General features: G+C 33.7%; 1 protein-coding gene across 1 annotated transcript in view; it reads left to right on the plus strand.

The window, feature by feature from the left end:
• Nucleotides 1–18148, plus strand: part of ATP6V0E1 (ATPase H+ transporting V0 subunit e1) — a 45943-nt gene that overhangs the window by 23693 nt on the left and 4102 nt on the right. The window contains exon 3 of the mRNA XM_051978914.1: nucleotides 10984–11113. Coding sequence (XP_051834874.1) covers nucleotides 10984–11077 — 94 coding nt within the window. The 3' untranslated portion in view covers nucleotides 11078–11113. The remainder of the gene's footprint in view (nucleotides 1–10983; nucleotides 11114–18148) is intronic.

Consider the following 18148-nt stretch of genomic DNA (forward strand, 5'->3'; position numbering starts at 1 on the left):
AAGATGATTGATTGGATAATGCTATTTGGAGATATTTGATTTGAGTCCTGGCTAACATATCTAAACCTCTGTAGGACCTTTAAATGGGGGAAAATAAACATGGTTCTGAGAGAACAGTATGCAAAAAGCCAAGAGAAAACAGATAAGAGAAGGGGCTATGAGTGTTCAAACGTAGTTTTCTGGAAAGGTAGCTTCTCCTAGCACTACAAAGCTTGAATTAGGTAGCCCCAGAAAAGCAGGAACCACATGGCTCCAGAGAGGGAAAGCAATGACGCTTAAACACTCACAACATTGGAGGAGTTTCAGGACCAAGCAGAAATCCAAGTCATAATGTAGACCCTGCCTTTTTGGACTAAATAGGACCTGGGTGAGGGAGAGGAACTTTCTTGGGATCCTTCATGTTTTTCTTTTCCTTTTTTCTATGTATGTATATATGTATGTATGTGGGGCACAGGCAGAAAAGAACAATAGGCAAGGAAGAGTTCAAGCACAATCAGTTGATCAAGATTCATTTATTAAGCCCTATGTGTCAATCACTGACCTAAGTGCTGGAATACAGATCTCACAGCAGAACACTTTCTTCACTTGAGGAGCACTTAATTCTAACAAAGGAAACAATATGTAGAAATGAAAATGCCTATGAAATATATATATGTATATATATAAAATAGACACACAGAAAATGCCTATGAAATATATATATAATAGATACACAGTAACCTTAATAGTAAAAGGCACTAGCAAAAACCTCCCAATAGAAAGTGATGTTGGAACTCATTTTTGAAGGAAACTAGGAGCAGAGCTGTTGAGGGAAAGTATTTCAGATATAGGGACAACCATTTCCAAGGCAAGGAGATAGAAATGGGGCATAGTACAGTATGATGGGACAAAAGAATATGAAAAGGAGTCTTGTCTTAGAAAACCATGAAGGGTAGGAAGGAAGCAAGTTGTGAAGAGTTTTCAGAACTTAACAAGTTTGTTTGTTTCTTTTAATCCCAGAGCTAACAGAACCACTGGAGTTGAGTAGATTGGAGTGATATAACAAGTGTGGTGTTTTAAGGAAAATGACTTTGGCTATGTGGGACTCACCAGAGAGACAGAGTTGTCTTCTTGACTTTTTATGGACTCAGGAGCAAACACTTATAATTTTTCATTTTCTGTTAAATAAAATAAAGCCCATTTTATATTTCTGTATTTCAGTGAATTGTTAGCTTGAATGTTGAAGGGGAGCTAAGACCCTTGTCCTCTTTTATAGAGTATTTTGAAAGGAGTTCCTCAAGGAAGGTAGAAGACAGTGCAATTTGAATATGTGGAAAACCCAAAATTGAATGGTAGGAAGCATGTTATATTTAGAGTCAAGAGTTTTGAGTGCAAATCTAGACTCTCTTATTTATTTTCAATGTAACTTGGCTAATTCACTTACTTTAACCTCTCTGAGCCTCAATTATATATCTGTAAAATGAGGCAATTGGGCCAGATGGGTCAGGAAGTCTCTTCCAACTCTAAATGTATAATGAACCCCAAATGTGGATTCTGAGTCACAGGTTTTATGTATAAATACTCCTTGAAGGCAAGGGCAATTTTGTTTTTCTTTCTAACTTTGTATTTGTTACAGTGCCTTGGACATTGTAGAGACCTAATATGTGTTAAAATAAATAAGCATTGAAGAAACATTGAAGATTCTTAATTTGGGAGATGATCTTGTAGACAGAGTGTTCTATGTATATTCTAGGCAGAAGAAACAAAAAGCAAGCAGATCTCTTCCTATTAGGAAGCTGTTGCCATAGACTAGGTGTGAAATAATTCAAATGTGCAGGACTAGAAAGGGGATATAATAGTACTATGTCATTTTCTACATGTTGTTTTAATTCCTGTTTTTGCTATTATGCCATAGACTATTAGAGCTTAAGAAAACCTCCTAAAGGCAATTCTTTACTTTTGTGCTTCTCTTCTCTCCTCTCGTTTTCCAGTATTTTTCAGAAGATGTTTTATACATTGACTTTTGTGGTCATTTCTCCAGACAGCAATTGCTAATTGTTAAACTTTATAATATTTCACAGAATTGTTATGACTTAAATGTTCCATTCATAACTAATTATAAGAATACAATTATTTTGAAATGGATCAACTTTTAAATAATATTCTCTTAATAATATCTCTTCTCTGGAAAAAGAATTATGAAGTAGAAATTTCCCCTCCTTCTTTGAATTCCAGTAAAACTATAAATTAGGATTTGTTTTGCAAATTGTTTCTCATTCCACAGAACTGAAATAGATTTTGAAATTCATAGAAGTTATTGTTTACTTACAAATAAAACACAATGTAAAGATAATTTAGTCTTTCTTTTAGCTTAACTGTTCTTAAAGACTCTATGCAATAATTTCTGAAAATCAACTTCATGAAAATATTCAGTTTATATCTTCCCAGGGATTTAAATATTTAAAAAACTCAAATGATTAAAAACTATATTAAATCTCATTCTGAATTTAAAATCCAAGGTTGGCATGCCCTCTTTAAACTCCTTACAATTTGTATTCATTTAACAATTTTTTTTTGAATATCTACTATTTGCAAGAAAGAGAACATTGCATGTCTCTTGAATCAAGCATTCCTAAGGATATAAAAAGAACTAAAATTGGATCTTTGCTTTTGAACCTTCATGTATACAAAGCTCTTGGACATAGTCATAACAGGGCTTTCTCTTGTGTCAGTTCTTCTTTTCATTTTATAATCTAGAGAAAGAGGAAATATATATGTACAAATAATTATAACAAAAAATAGTTGAAGAAAATTTCAAATAAAAATGCCATGGGAATTTTTGCCTAACAGAATCAGGAGGGCTTTATTGTATATATAATACCAAGTAGTTAAACACCTCGCAGAAGTGCATATAATTTTATTGCTGCCTATGAAATCATGATATTTTTCAGAGGCCTTTATTTACTCTCCATACATTAAGAACCTTCCCTCTTCCTCTTTCCTAAATAGGCTCTCACATAACTTCCCCTAACATAATTGATGTCAAATGTTAGTTTGCAAAGGTTTCTGGACAATAGAGAGAGTTGTACATTATATTAAAATGTGTTATTACAGTGAAACTAAAGGTATCATAGGATTTAGAGCAAGAAGAGATCCTGGAGATCAATTATTCCAATTCTTTTAATTTATAGGTGAGGAGTTAAGACCCAAAGAAGTAAACTAAACTTTCCTAAATTATATAAGTAGAAAATAGAACTGGGATGTGAAACCAAGGCTTCTTATTCCAGTCAGCTTCTTAAATTATATAATAATCTCATGCACTTAGTTCTTTGAAACTTAACTCAACAAAATAAATGAGAGCTACCTACACCTGGATCTGTTTGTGGTTTGTTTGGAGGTTATCTTTGACAGTGTACTACAAAGTAGGATGACAAGTGAAGACTGTTGGAGGATTTTTGAAGAGAATAAATAAGTGATACAATTTGAAATGATCTGACTTAAAAGTTCCCTCCTTGACTTGAATACATTCCTATCCTAGTAACTAGGGAATTTGAATCTCTCCTGTGAGATAGTGAAAGAACTCTGATAGTTTTTTTTTTCTTGCACAAAACTAAGAATGTAATTTAGAATTAAAGATTGTATCAAGTAACTTAAGGTGGAGGAATAGTAGCCTAGATCTCAGGAAAGAATAAACAATGGAAGAATAAGTACAAGGACTATGCTTTACTTAGTTGATATCTCACTGAGCTTTCTTTAAGTTGACTTTTATTATTTTTTTTTAATATCAAAGATCTTTTTTTATTGTTTTTTATTTTTAGTAAATTTATTTATTTTTAATACACATTACTTTATGAATCATGTTGGGAGAAAGAAATTAGAGCAAAAAGGAAAAACCATGGGAGAAATGAAATAAAAAAAAAAAAAAGAAAAGTGAGCATAGCATATGTTGATTTACATTCAGTCTTCTTTAGTTCTTTTTTCCGTATGCAGATGGTATTTTCTGTCCAAAGCCTATTGGGATTGCTTTGCATCACTAAACCACTGAGAAGAATCAAGTTTTTCATAGTTGATCATCTCACATTCATTGCTGTTATTTTGTATAATGCATTCCTGGTTCTGCTTGTTTCTCTCAGCAGCAGCAAGAACTCTGATATAAAGTTTTATTGTCTCTTTGGGCACCATTCCCATTCGGTACCATGCTTCCCCAATAATAAGACACTGTCTTATTATTTTTTTTGGGGGGGGGGGGGACAGAAAAACACCAGAGGGCTTATTTTCAGGGAGGACTTATTTTAATGAACATTGACAGCAATTTTAATAAACAGGTAAATGTGAACAAAAAAAGTACCTTTATTCAATAATGATCATGTCATCTTCTTCAACAACATTGTCCATACCGTACTGGATGTCTTGTGCCTCTGTTTCCTTCAGAAGAAGTGGACCCAATCTGTCATGTCCAGCAATATAGCTCTCTTTAAATGAACATGTCTTGTCCAGGTAACCTGCTCGTAGTGCCTTGGCGACACAGCTGTCAGTAATTTTATCCCATGACTTCTTCACCCAAGTCACGACTTCTTCACCCAAGTCACGACTTCTTGCAGACAGGGCTTCACAAAGTTTCCACGCTAATTTCTTTCCATTCTATTTTCAATGTAGTCATTGACTTCCATGCACAAATCGTCCTTGAATGGCTTGTTTACTGCAATATCAAGGGTGTGGAGATAGGCAGTCATTCCTGCAGGAATCATTACTTGATCTATTCTTCTCTCTGCAAGGAAGTTCTTCATTTCTTTAGGCGGTGAGTGCTGCCTGAATCCCAGATTATCAGACCTCTTTGGTTACCTCGCATAATAAGTGGCAGCATTAAATCAACCCACTTTCTTATAACGGCTTGTGTATACCAGGCTTTTTCGGTTTCAAGAACGTAAATGCCTGATACACGTTCAATCTTATCTTTCTTGCCCTTACTGATGAGTAGAGGTGTGGCTTTCTTTCCATCCAAACGAATTGCCAAAACATAGATGACCCGTGCACTTTCATAAGCAGTGGTGGGAATGTAGATTGACATTACACCCCTGTGATGAATTGTTGTTTGAGATCCTTGTCCCATAAACACTACAGTTTCATCCATAGCAATCATATTGCAGGTTTGGTACTTGGAAATGTCGATCCTGTCAATAAAGGACTTGAATGCAAGTGCACGTTTAATACCTTCAGCATCTTCCAGCTTAAACAGTGTTGTTGATCTTCTTAGGGACAGTTCATACCGTTGAAGGAAACCGTCCAACCAGTGTTGTGATGCTTTGAATCCTTCTGCGACCATTCCAAACTCTGGTGCCATTGAAAGGGCAAATGCTTGAATATCAGCCCTGCATACAACCAAGGCCTTTGCTCTCCTGTCAGCAATCCATTCACCAATGAGGATCTCTAAGTCAGGATATAAGGGTTGCCAACCTGATCCAGACCTGTGCTTTTTCCCTTTTCCCTCATCCACCTGTTGATTGAGGTTATTATAATCTGCTCTCCATTTTCTGACCATTCGAAGATCCAAAAGTTTTTCTTTACAGAAAACTGCAAGATTCTTGCCATGTGACTCCTCTACAATTGCTTTCTTGTACTCAACAGTATAGCTCTTCCTTTTTGTACTCATGTCTGGGGGTCAAAACAGACAGAATAATAAAATTATGACCATCAGTCCTTCTTTTCACTCCATCATGCCCCTCAATAATGTTTTAACCCCATCATGCTCCCTGAGTGCTCCTTCTATCCTCCATGATGCCCCCTGAGTTCTTCTTTTATCTTCCATGATGCCCCCTGAGTTCTTTTATCCTCCATCATGCCCCCTCACTCCCGCTTACATACCGGGTTTTTATGTTGTCCTGCCTCAGTTCTCCTCTGGGGCACTGCTTTCAATGGCGCCAGCAAGCAAATCACTGGGGAAGAACAGGATGATGTGCTCACTGCTGCAGCTCTGATTGGATGCAGCTCGGAGCGCAGCGTGCGTTTGGGGGGGGGGGAGGGAGAAGGGGGTAGGGGTAGGACGGTGCATACAGAGGTACCGTAATGTAGCGTGTAGCTCAGGGGATCACCTTCACTACAGTAGCAATCTCAATAGGGCTTATTTTCGGGGGAGGGTTTTTTTAAGAGGAATCTTACACAGTAAGGAGAGGGCTTATTTTCGGGATAGGGCTTATTATCAGGGAAACACGGTAGAAGTCTCCACTGTTAGGTCAAGGCTGTAGGAAAGACTTAACTCCTATTAGGGAAGTTGGACCTGAACCTAATTTTTTAGTTAGTGTATAAGAAATTTGTTACTATATTTAGCACTTAGAATTGTGCCCACCCTTCTTTCCTGTATTCCCAGTTTAGCTTTGGAAACTAGGAGAAAATGTTCCCATCTTCCTTATGGGGAAGAAAATAAAAATCTTTTCACATGAAACAACATTTTATTTCAGGTAGGCTTCTCTATGCAGGAGAATGTTATGACCCTCTTCTGGCTACTATAGATAGATAGATTCCTGTGAATAATCTTGAGCCCAAGTCAGGTTCTTTTTGACCCCAGTACTGCTTTGGTAGTTGAAATAAGCTCAGAAACTCAGTAACTGGGCTGGAGTTCAGGTTATAGAGACATGTGGAATGATTTGGCCAAATGTTAACAGTACATTTCGTTCCCTTTTCATACACATGAAGTAATAGACTCACTATTGGAATATGATCTCTTCTCCACCCACTTCCATCAATTCAAAGTGGAATTTTTTTTTCTTTCAGTTCTTCTGTGTGTTTATCAGCTTCAAAGTAAAATTTTGAGACAGGCTCAAATCAGAAGAGTAGACCTAGAGCTCAGCTGGTTGGAAATTTTTAATGAACTTGCCTGGAATGTTTCTTGAGGGATTTACTTGAATTTTTTTTTTTTTTTAAGGAAATATTTTTGCTTAGAGACTTAAAAAAAAAGTATGTAAGTAGTAGCTTTTGTCTGTCAACAGTGACCCAGGAATGAATGCCTTTATCAGAATCATTATGATTCAGTGGAAAGAACATAGAATTCAGAATCAGAACATTCCTGGTTGAATCCCAATTCTTCCATTTGCTACCTGTGTGATGTTAAAAATCTTTTAACCTTTCTGGGTTTCAGTTTTTTCTGTAAAATGAAAGATTAGACTAGATGATTTCTGAGGGCCCTTTCAGCTCAAAATCTATGATCTTGTCCTTTTGGATATTACCAGTTATCTTAACCCCTACTTAAAACCTATGAATATATACATACAGCTGTTTTTTCTTTGTTATATTCTCCCTTGGCAAAGTGGATCATTTCAACTTGTAGATATTTTAATAGAATGATTAGAATTGAAATCTTTTCAGTACTCATTCCTGTGGAGGAAAGGGAGAATTGGGAACTTGATGTGAGCCTAATAAATGCTTGCTTTAATATTTCTAAATAGGATCTTTTTCTTCCTTTTAATAAACATTATCTCTTTTGAAAGTAGTTGCAGCCATTTTGTAGTCATCCTGCATACACTGCCTGCTGTGGTTGGGGAATCCCTGATTTGTATGGAATTTTCCATGCCTCTTAGCTCTGCAACATGTTAGTTGCTTAAGTAAAAAGCTTCTCCTAATATACTGACTCTCTCTCTCTCTCTCTCTCTCTCTCTCTCTCTCTCTCTCTCTCTTTCAGCATTCAGTACATTCAGTAGACGCTAAAAACTCAACTATATAGCTGAGATATTTTGTTTGTATAATATGTCAATCATAAGATCAAATTCATCTCATCTACATAAACTTTTATTTGAAAAAATGAGTCAGTATAAGATATCTATTTTGGAATGATTTTCCCATGTGCTTTATTTCGTGTCACAAAACCTTTATTCTTTGTATATGTATTTGGGGTTGTGATTGGGGGTGGAGTTTTATTTAGTTTTTGTTTCTGTCGCTAAGCACTGGTTTCTGATGTGGCAAATAGATTTAGGTTCTTAAGCAGCCTTACAGGTAATTAAAATTGGTTTGTTGATCCTTGGATTTTTGATTTTTATACTGATGTTACTATGACACCATCGTCAGAAAAGTTATGGAAAAAAGCTAATTTTTATATAATACTTTTAAAATATACATCATCCTTTTTTTTTTTTTTTCAGAATGATAGCAAATTGCAAGAAACATAACTGGACAAATCCTTTTGGAATTTGGCCTTTTCTAGAAAATTTCCTCCTTATTCAGGAATTGAATGTAATATACCAGTTTGAAAGAAGTCAGCACAGCTTTTTGAATGTCATATACCAGTTTGGAAGATGGCAACACAGCTTTTTTATGTACCCTGATGTCTACCCAAATTGAGTTCTTCTTCTTCTTTTTTTTTTAAACAATATTTGTTTTTAGCAATATTTTGGAAGGAGAAATGAGTCAAAGATGACTTTATGATAAAGGAAAAGAGACAAGGCAGAACTATATACCTTTTGTTTTCTTTTTTCTCACTAAAATGATTAATATTTGCTTTAGAAAAGACACAACATTAAATTATTTTAAGAGAGAATTAAAATTAAGTAAAATTGGAGATAAGACAGCAGTAACTCTGCTGAATAAATCCAAGTCACTAGGCCCATACGATTTATACCCCATGACTAAAAGAGTTGGTATATGTGATTTCTCTGCCACTGTCAGTTGGGTCTTTGAGAGGTTATGAAGAGTGAGAAAAGGGGCTATAGGATAAAAGAAATGTTACTCAGATTTTTCAAAAAAAAAAAAAAAGTAGAATAACATCCACAAACTATAGGTCAATATTCTTGACTTCATTTCCTGGCAGAATTTAGCATCTGTTATTGAAGTGATATTGTGTGAACAGTTAGAAAAGAAAACAGTGATCACTAAAAAACAACTGACTTCTTCAAGCATACATCCTGTCTTAATTGAATTGAATTCTCTCATTTAGACTGGCCAGTTGGAGTATTAGTACAAGTTAAGGAGAAATTATCTTGGCATTTGACAAGGTCTTTCTATGCTGTGGACAAGACAAAAATGCTAATTAGATGATAGTGCCATTGGAGTGCTGGAAGCTTAATGAATGGCAGATACCAAAATATAAAACTCCTAATGGAATGCCTCAGGGATATGTTCTTGATCCTGTATTATTTAGGATTTTGTGACTTTGATACTTAATGAAGGAATCTGCAGGTGTCAAACTGGTAGGGATAATTTAGTTGCTAGTTAATATTAATTTAATTAGGATTTGCAGCTATTAGATTATACAGTGGATAAAGCATCAGTCCTAGAGTCAGGAGGTTATGAGTTCATATCTGGTCTCAGACACTTAACACTTCTTACTTGTGTGACCCTGGGAAGTCACTTAGCCCCAGTTGCCTTGGGGGGGGGGGGGGGAGAGGGGACATCTACATTGATCTCAGCTGGCTAAAACATTGAACAAAATCTTATAGAATGAAATTTAATAGGGTCTTATGTTTGTGAAATTGATTTTTTAAAAATATAAGATAGGGGGGCATCTAAGTGGCACAGTGGATAGAGCACCAGCCCTGGAGTCAGGAGGACCTGAGTTAAATTCTAGCCTCAGACACGTAACATTTCCTAGCTTTGTGACCCCAATTGCTTCAGCCAAAAAAAATTTTTTATTTATCCATACATATATGTATATGATAAGAGGAACGTGCTCATTTAAATAATATCTAAGTTGGTTTTTTTGTTTCTTTGTTTCTGTGTGTGTATGGTGTTTTTTTTTTTTTTTTTTTTAATGAATTTAGCCCAGTATTGTGACACAGTAACCAACAAACAAATGGATTCACAGGCTCCATTAGAACCTTAATTTCTAAAACAACTGAAGTTATTTTTCTGCAGTGTTCAACCTTGGTCAGACCATATCGGAAGAATTGTATTCTCTAGTCCCCACATTTAGGAAGGGCATTGACAGACAGAAATTGACAAACATCTAGAGATATGTAACCAGGTAAAGATCAACTGAAAAACTTGGGACATTTTGTCTGGAAAAGACTTTTCAGTGCATAATATCTGTGGGAAGACATAAGATTTTTTTTTTTTTTACACAATTTGTAGTGTTTATTACCTAAACTTTATTGAAATGAAAATGTATTTTATATTTTGAATCCTTTCATATTCTACTATATACATGGCATTATTTTTTCTTTTCTTTTTCTATTTTTTATTTTAAGTTTTAAATAGCTAAATAAAAAATTTTTTAAATGACAAATAGGATGTTTTCAGAAAAAAAACAGAAAAGACATGAACTAATGCAAAGTGAAATGAGCAGAACCAAGAGAACATAGAACACAGCAAAAGCATTATTGTAAGATAACTATGAATAACTTATTCTCTATGATACTATAATGATCAAGAAAATTCCAAAGGATATGAGATGAGAGGTACTGTCCATCTCCAGAGGAAAAAAACTGGTAGAACCTGGATGCAGATTAAAGATATTTTTCTTTATTTTTCTTGTTTTTGTTTTTTTTTTGGTAGTGGTTGTTTTTGGTTTGGTTTGGTTTGGTTTTGGTCTTTGCGTTTTGTTTTTTGTTTTTTTTTCATAGCATGATTTACATGAAAATGTGTTTTGCATGACTACACATGTATAACCTAGGACATACGATTTTTAGAGAAGGAAAAGAGGAAAAAATTGTTCCCAAATGAAGAAGGGACTATATGAAGTTATTTAGTACCAAATACTCTTAAAACTATATGAAATTGTTAGTACCAAATAACCTTAACAGGGGAGAGTAGGGCGGGAAATTCTTTTTTTTTTTTTTTTTTTTTTTAACTATAATTATAATGTATATTCTTCAGTGGAATAGTGTTCTGGTTGAAATGTAGCTTGAAGACTATTGATGATTTGTCAGAAATGATTTGTTTACCCTTACATGTCATTAAGAAATGAGTTTGTTATCACAATCTAGTACCTGCAAGTGATCATGCTTTTAATATAATTTTCATTTTCCTCCTTCTTCCATCACCCTTTCTCACTTACCCTTACCCTCCCTCCCCTTTTTGCAGTTGGTTGATTGCTATTCTGGCCCAACTCAATCCTCTCTTTGGACCACAATTAAAAAATGATACCATCTGGTATCTCAAGTATCACTGGCCTTGAGAAAGGGGATGATCTGTGTGATTCTCTGTCATCTAGGTAAGTACAAATGGCTTCTTTCACATGAGTGTTGCTGAGTCTGGGATTAAGGACAGAGTTTTGAATGCCATTTGAACATACAGATGTGCCCTAATTTAAATTAAAGAAACAGATTTGGAAATTAATCACCATAGGATTTCTTTGAATATCAATGAATTTATACAAACTTTATATTATTTAGCATAACACATTAGTTAGTGTATCTGGACATGTTTTGGGGACAGCGCTCACTGGTTCATTAATATCAATTAGTATTCATTATTGCTGTATTGATGAATATAGTTAAATTCCACAAATAATGTGTTCATTACCATGTGGGGGAATCTTTTTGTCGTCATTGAAGTAAACTACTCTACTTAGAAGGTATATAAAGTTTAGGGATATTACAGTCTTGACTAGGAAAATGCTAAAAGAGTTTTAAATGAGGCTTTATCCAGGATTCTTTGAAGTTCATTCTATACTGGAAGCTTCTTTGAAATTATTTTAGCATTCAAGAGGAAAAAGCCTGTGGAACATATCAATGTATATAACTTGATTTGTGTAATTATTAATTGTATGAAGTTTACATGTGCCAGAATGTGAGAATTTTGTTTCACACAGGAATCACACGTAATCTGAATATAAGTGAAGAAAAAGAAGAATTCTTTACCTTTTTTCACATACTCTTTTTTTTTTTTCACCTACTCTTTATAGATGACATTAGTCATCAATCTAGGCAAAGCAAAACTAGTTTTTTTTTTTTAATTAAAGCTTTTTATTTTTAAAACATATGCATGGATAATTCTTAAACATTAAATTGTGTTTCAATTCCCCCTCCCCCCCTTCCCTGACTCCTTCCCTAGATGGCAAGTAGTCTAATATAATGTTAAACATGGTGGAAATATATGTTAAATCCAATATATGCATATATATTTATATAATTATCTCGCTGCACAGGAAAAATCAAATCAAACTAGAAAAAATGAGAAAGGAAATAAAATGTAAACAAATAATAAAAGTGAAAATGGTATAAAACTAATTTTTAAAAGAACAAATATCTTAGTTTTCTTTTGCTTTTCAGGCCTTTAATCTCACTTATAGAGTTTTGTCAGATAACTTGCTCCAAATTTTTCATTTTCCATTCATGTGGTTAGTGGATATTTAGAACCCATTACCACCATCCAAGTTTCTGTAATTTATAATAGTATAATGGGAAAAGCCTGGGAATTGTGAGTTCTGACTTTGTTGTCATTCTGCTACAAATTATTGGTTTAACAATGGGCAAGTTACTTTTCGTCTTGATTTCTTTACTTATAAATTAGTTTTTTTACATTCCTCTTGGCTCTAAAGTTTTCCCCTCCAAAAATTGTCATTCCTGTCTGCTCCTTCCTCCCTCTTATTTTGATCATATTAGTTAGTCTGATAGATGAGAGAGAGAACTAGAATTGTTTTAATTTTCCTTATTTATTGTTAGTGGAATGGAATATTTTTTGTTTCCTTTGGCAGAATTTCTTCCCTTTAGAATCTCCTTTTCATATTCTTTGACCATTTCTCTCTTGAGGAATGACTCATATTATATTTGAAGCCTTTATTTTTGGATATCCTACCCTTATCAGAAAAATTTTCTTCAAAGATTTTTTTTTCTCCAACTATTTCCTTTCTAATTTCAGCTATATTGATTTTATTTGTACAAAAGCTTTTCTGTTTTAATCAGGAGTATCCATTTTATCTCTTGTGAGTCTCTACCTTGTTTGTTCAAGTACTTTTTTCCTATTCATAGTTGTGAAAAATATCTTCTTCCTTACTCCCTTTAATTTGTTTATGATGTTGCTTTTATGTTTATGTACTATGTCATTTTGGTGCTTGTTATGGTATATGGTATGGTGTGAAGCATTTGTCTAGACTCAATTTCTGTAAGACTTCTTTCCAGTTTTCTGAACAGTAGTTTTTGAAGAGTCTTTATCCCAGCATTTGGAGTCTTTGAATCTCTCCAAAATTGTACTGCCATATCAAATTATTTCTGGTGTTGTAAACAGAATCTATACTTTCTATCTAATTTTTCTAATTTTTTGATTGGAACTAGTTTTGATGTTTATTGCTTTGAAGTATATAGTTTGAAATTGGCTACTGCTAGGTTCTTTTCCTTCTTGCTTTTTTTTTTTTTTAAATAATGTGCTTTTATTATCATTCAATTTCCATAAACTAAAACCAGAAAAATTAATTATTATCAAAGACCATTAATCAAAAATTTGCTCCAAAGCCAGAACCACCCCCAAAACTGATAATATAAATATATTTTTAAACGTAACTTCTAGGAATGACTTTCAAGACAATACACATTCACTTTAATTTCCTATACCTTTCTATAGCTATATCTGGCTTACAACCTTACTTTTTTTTTTTCATTATTATCCTAAAGATTCTTGACCTTTTACTACTTCAACTGAATTTTGTTTTAGCTCTATTTTTGAAATTTTTTTTCTAGCTCTAGTAATCCGTTGTTAGTTTGATATAGCACAAAGTCTATTGAATTAATTTAGGAAATATGACCAATTTTTATTGTAGTGCCATGACCCACCCATAAACAATTGATATTTTTTCAATTATTTAGGTCCTTTATTTTTGTAAAGAGCATTTTGTAGTTATATTTATATGGTTTCTTTATGTGTTGGCATATTCTTTTCTAGCAGTTGTTGTCATTAACTGACTTGGACACTAACTTACTAGTCACTTATTATGAACACTTGGGTTATTGGAAGTTCTCATCCTAAATACTGAAGATACAATAGGATACAATCACACTAGAAACATAATCACTTTCAATATTAATATTGTTTTCCCACTATAGTGACCCAGAAATATTGCTATAATGTGTGTTTTTGAATTATGTTTAACTGCTATTAGCTATAAGATTTTAGAGTTTATAATATAAGATCTAAGACTGACTCTAGGTTCAATAAGCATTTAGTAAGCACCTACTATGTGCTGGGTATTGTGCTAAGCATTTTAAGATAAGACAGTAGGACAAATAACATGTAATTGTCTTTTGGACTGTAGTCCAGATTGTCTACAATCAACAAGAAAGATTCCTTCTGCATTTTTATTGAGTACTTAAAGACATACATAGCAACTTTATTATGTTTTTTGATTTAAAAAAAAAAATTCCTTTAAGAGACCAAATTTGGAAAGTAGAAGGTGTAAGGCAGACCATAATGTTCAGTTGAATGAGTACATGTTTTAGAACTATTCAGTTTCTGAATAATACAATAATGATAATTTTAAAATACTACTATTTGCTTCTTGCTTTTTTTGTTGTTGTTTAAATCACCTTAATTGCTATGATTTTCTTTTTCTTATTGAAAGAATTGAACCACAGTAATCATAGAATAGGAGAAATTGTAGTTTATACTCCAGAGTACAGATCTCAGAAATCTGAATTTTAAATGAGACTTAATAGTTACACAGAAGAATATTTAGAATTGTTGTTTCTGTTTTTCAATACTTTTTCTGTGAGTTTGCAATATGGATTTGCCATTAGATGTAGAATAAAAACAATCCTCAGATTGTGCATTGAGATAGTTTTATTAGTAAATCCATGTTCCTATTTAATGTATATGTTGCTCTAAGAAAGAATTTTTTATCAGACTTTCAAATGAAGACTAATTTGGTCATGGTTTTAATACAGGACATTTAACTCTACTGTTATTCCTTAAAATTAATTCAATTTCAAATAGCAACTACTATTTGGTATACATTTCCTTTACCATCCAAACATCCCCACCACAATAATCATTCTATTCCTTCAACTCCAGTCCATTAAGAGCGTTCTGCATGAAAGATACCATTAGCAGAGGCACCTTCAAAACAAATTTCTAATTAGAATTTTGCTGTTGGTTTTAATCTATAAGCTCCAAATTTGATACTTCCTATGTCCTATATCAAATTTATCAAATTCCTTTTTCCACCTCTAATCTTGTTCTTCATTGCTGCTGTTTGCCAAGGCAAAAATTCCCTTTACCTTCTTTTTATATCATATGATCATATCAATCTTGATGTAGTCCTCTCCCTCAAACCCCGCACTGAATTAAAAATTCCTCTTCATTATAGTTTTCTTTTTCCTTCTGCCCCTTGTAGCAACAAAGACATCACATTCTCTCTAGAACTTATCTATTTTTTCTCTTGTGCTCTGCTTTCCACTTCTAATTCTGATGATTTTTCTATCATCATTCAGCAGTCTCTCCTTTGTATTTTACTACATTCCTCACTATCACTTGGTCCAGAATCTAATTGCAGGCATCATCCAACATCTAGATCACTTTCTCTTTTTTCTCAAGGAGTTCAGGAATTGGCTTACAAGTGTCTCTATCCAGTTGCCTGTCTTCATTCATTCATGTTAACATTTCTTCAAATACTCTGGCCTCCCAGTTCACCAAACTCTTTAGTTCCTAAAATCTGTATGTCTACTTTTAGCAGCCCACAAGGATGGTATTATTTTCGACCTCACCATTATATCCTAGATTATTCTACTTCCATGATTCATTTTTTCTTTTTCTTTTTTTATATGTAATAATAGCTTTTTATTTTTCAAAATACATGCAAAGATAGTTTTCAACATTCACCCTTGCAAAACCTTGTGTTTCTAATTTTTCTCCTTCCCTCTCCCCTCTACCCTAGACAGCAACAAATTCAATATAGGTTAAACATGTTTAATTCTTCTAGACATATTTCCACATTTATTATGCTGTAAAAGAAAAAAGATCAAAAAATGGAAAAAGGGAGGAAAAAAGCAAACAAGCAAATTGTTTTTGTTTTTGCAAACAAAAAAGGTGTGAAAATGCTATGTTGTGATAAATACTCAGGTCCCAGAGTCCTCTCTCTGGACAGATGGCATTTTCCATCATAAATCTATTGGAATTGGCTGGAATCACCTCATTGTTGAAAAGAGCCAAGTCCATCACAGTTGATTATTACATAATCTTGTTACCGTGTAGTGTTCTCTTGATTCTACTCACTTCATTTAGCATAGGAGTCTCTTCAGACCTTACTAAAATATCCTGCTGCTTGTTTCTTTTAGAATGATAATATTCTATTACATTCATAAATCATAACTTATTCAGCTATTCTCCAACTGATGTGCATCCACTCAGTTTCTAGTTCCTTGCCACTACAAAAGGGACTGCTATTTTTTTTGCACATTTTTGCACATGTGGATCCTTTTCCCTTTTTATGACACCGTCTGTTTTTAGGTTAGATCATTTTGAAGATAAAAAATTTAGAGAAGGGAAACATGAATATCCAGCAAAGACCATCAAGAAGGAAAGTCAAAAACATAGGAAAATAAGTGTTAAGAAAGTTAAGGAAAGACAGTATTTAAAAGAAAAAGATTTTCACAGTGACGAAAAGTCAGGAAGAGTAGCAAAGACTAAGAAAAGGGCGTATTTTCCTTAATGGAAGTCAGCGTTGGTAGGAAAGTCCATGTTATCCTCTGAGATTAGAACAGTGGAGGAAAAAAGATCTCTGATAAGTTTAAGGAATAGGAAAATTGAAGGAACTCAAAACAATTGAATTCAATTTTATTTGGAACAAGGGAGCCAGGGTCATCTAATGAGAGAAGAGAAAGAATAGACATAACACTGGGAACTGAAAAAGAGAGAAAGTTTTGTAGCAATAATGTGAGCAGTGTGACCAAAGATTGGAGTTGATTCCCAGGAAGGCTTTTTGAGATTAGCTAACAAGAATGCAGTAACTTAAGAATGGAAGATGATGAGGATGGCAGCCCATGACGGAAGACTGGCAGAGTGTAAAAGGGGAAGAGACAAAAGATAAAGGATTTATGTTGTTGTTATGTTCATTTGTTTTCAGGTGTATCCTACTCTCCATAACCCCATTTGGAGTTTTTGTTTTCAGGTGTATCCTACTCTCTGTAACCCCATTTGGAGTTTTCTTGGCCATTTCCTTTTCCAGCTTCTTTTACTAAAGAAACTGAGGCAAACGAGATCAAGTGACTTGCACAGAGTCACACAGCTAGTGTCTATGGTCACATTTAAACTCAGGTCTTTCTGATTCTTATCTGTACCCCGGAGTTCATTTATCATCTGTACTCAGACAACTCCCAAATTTAAAAAAAATCTAGTGATAATCTACTGGAGTAGATTATCCTGTCCCATATTTCCAGTTGTCTGCTGGATATCAATTGTTTGTATTATCAAAACTTTAAATATAATTGTCCACCAAACTTTCCTATTTTTGTTGAGAATTCCATCAGTTTTTCCTCATCAAGATTCATAATCTAACAGTCATCTTTGACATCTTTGAATTCAACATTCCATCTCCCTCCTCACTTCCATGTGTTCATAGAGGTCATCCTAGTCTCGACTTTCCCTTTCAGAATTTTTATCTTCCTTTAATATTTGGTTCAGGTATTACTTTTTCTGTTTCATGTCTCTTAATTTCCTCTAACCCCAGCTGAAAGTGTAGTTTTTTCCTCGACTGTTACAATTTGCCTATATTTTCTTTGGTTCCCATCCCTTCCTGCTTTATCTTTGTACACATCTGATTGGGCCCACTCCACCCTAAATGAAATATCATTGAAGTCAGGAGTTATTTCATTTTTGCTTTTTTTTTTTAATCTAGTACATATATAATACCACAAATGTATATACATGATAATAGTATGTAACAATAGCACATATATAGTAGGCATCTCATAATTATTCAGTTGAACTCGTATTAAATGAACTAAAATATATATTAAATATATGTGCAATTCAGGGTTATTAAAAAACTTTTGTTAATTTATTAGCAAATGACTTCACATTATCCTCTGAAAACAGCTTGCATATTTCTACTGCTATTTGTGCCATTCTCTCATCTTCACATGTTGAATTCTACTGTTCTTTAAATATCCATCTCTTATCCCCTATTTTTGGTGAAGCTTTGCTTTTGATCACAGTAGCCATAATGTGCTCTTACTAAAACTTGTCTTATTCATCTATTTGGCATTTAATTTATATCCATGTGTTGTCTTTTTATTCCTTATCTTTTTTATGTTTCTTT

Source organism: Antechinus flavipes, chromosome 2, assembly GCF_016432865.1.
Source record: "Antechinus flavipes isolate AdamAnt ecotype Samford, QLD, Australia chromosome 2, AdamAnt_v2, whole genome shotgun sequence".
NCBI classification, from domain to species: domain Eukaryota; kingdom Metazoa; phylum Chordata; class Mammalia; order Dasyuromorphia; family Dasyuridae; genus Antechinus; species Antechinus flavipes.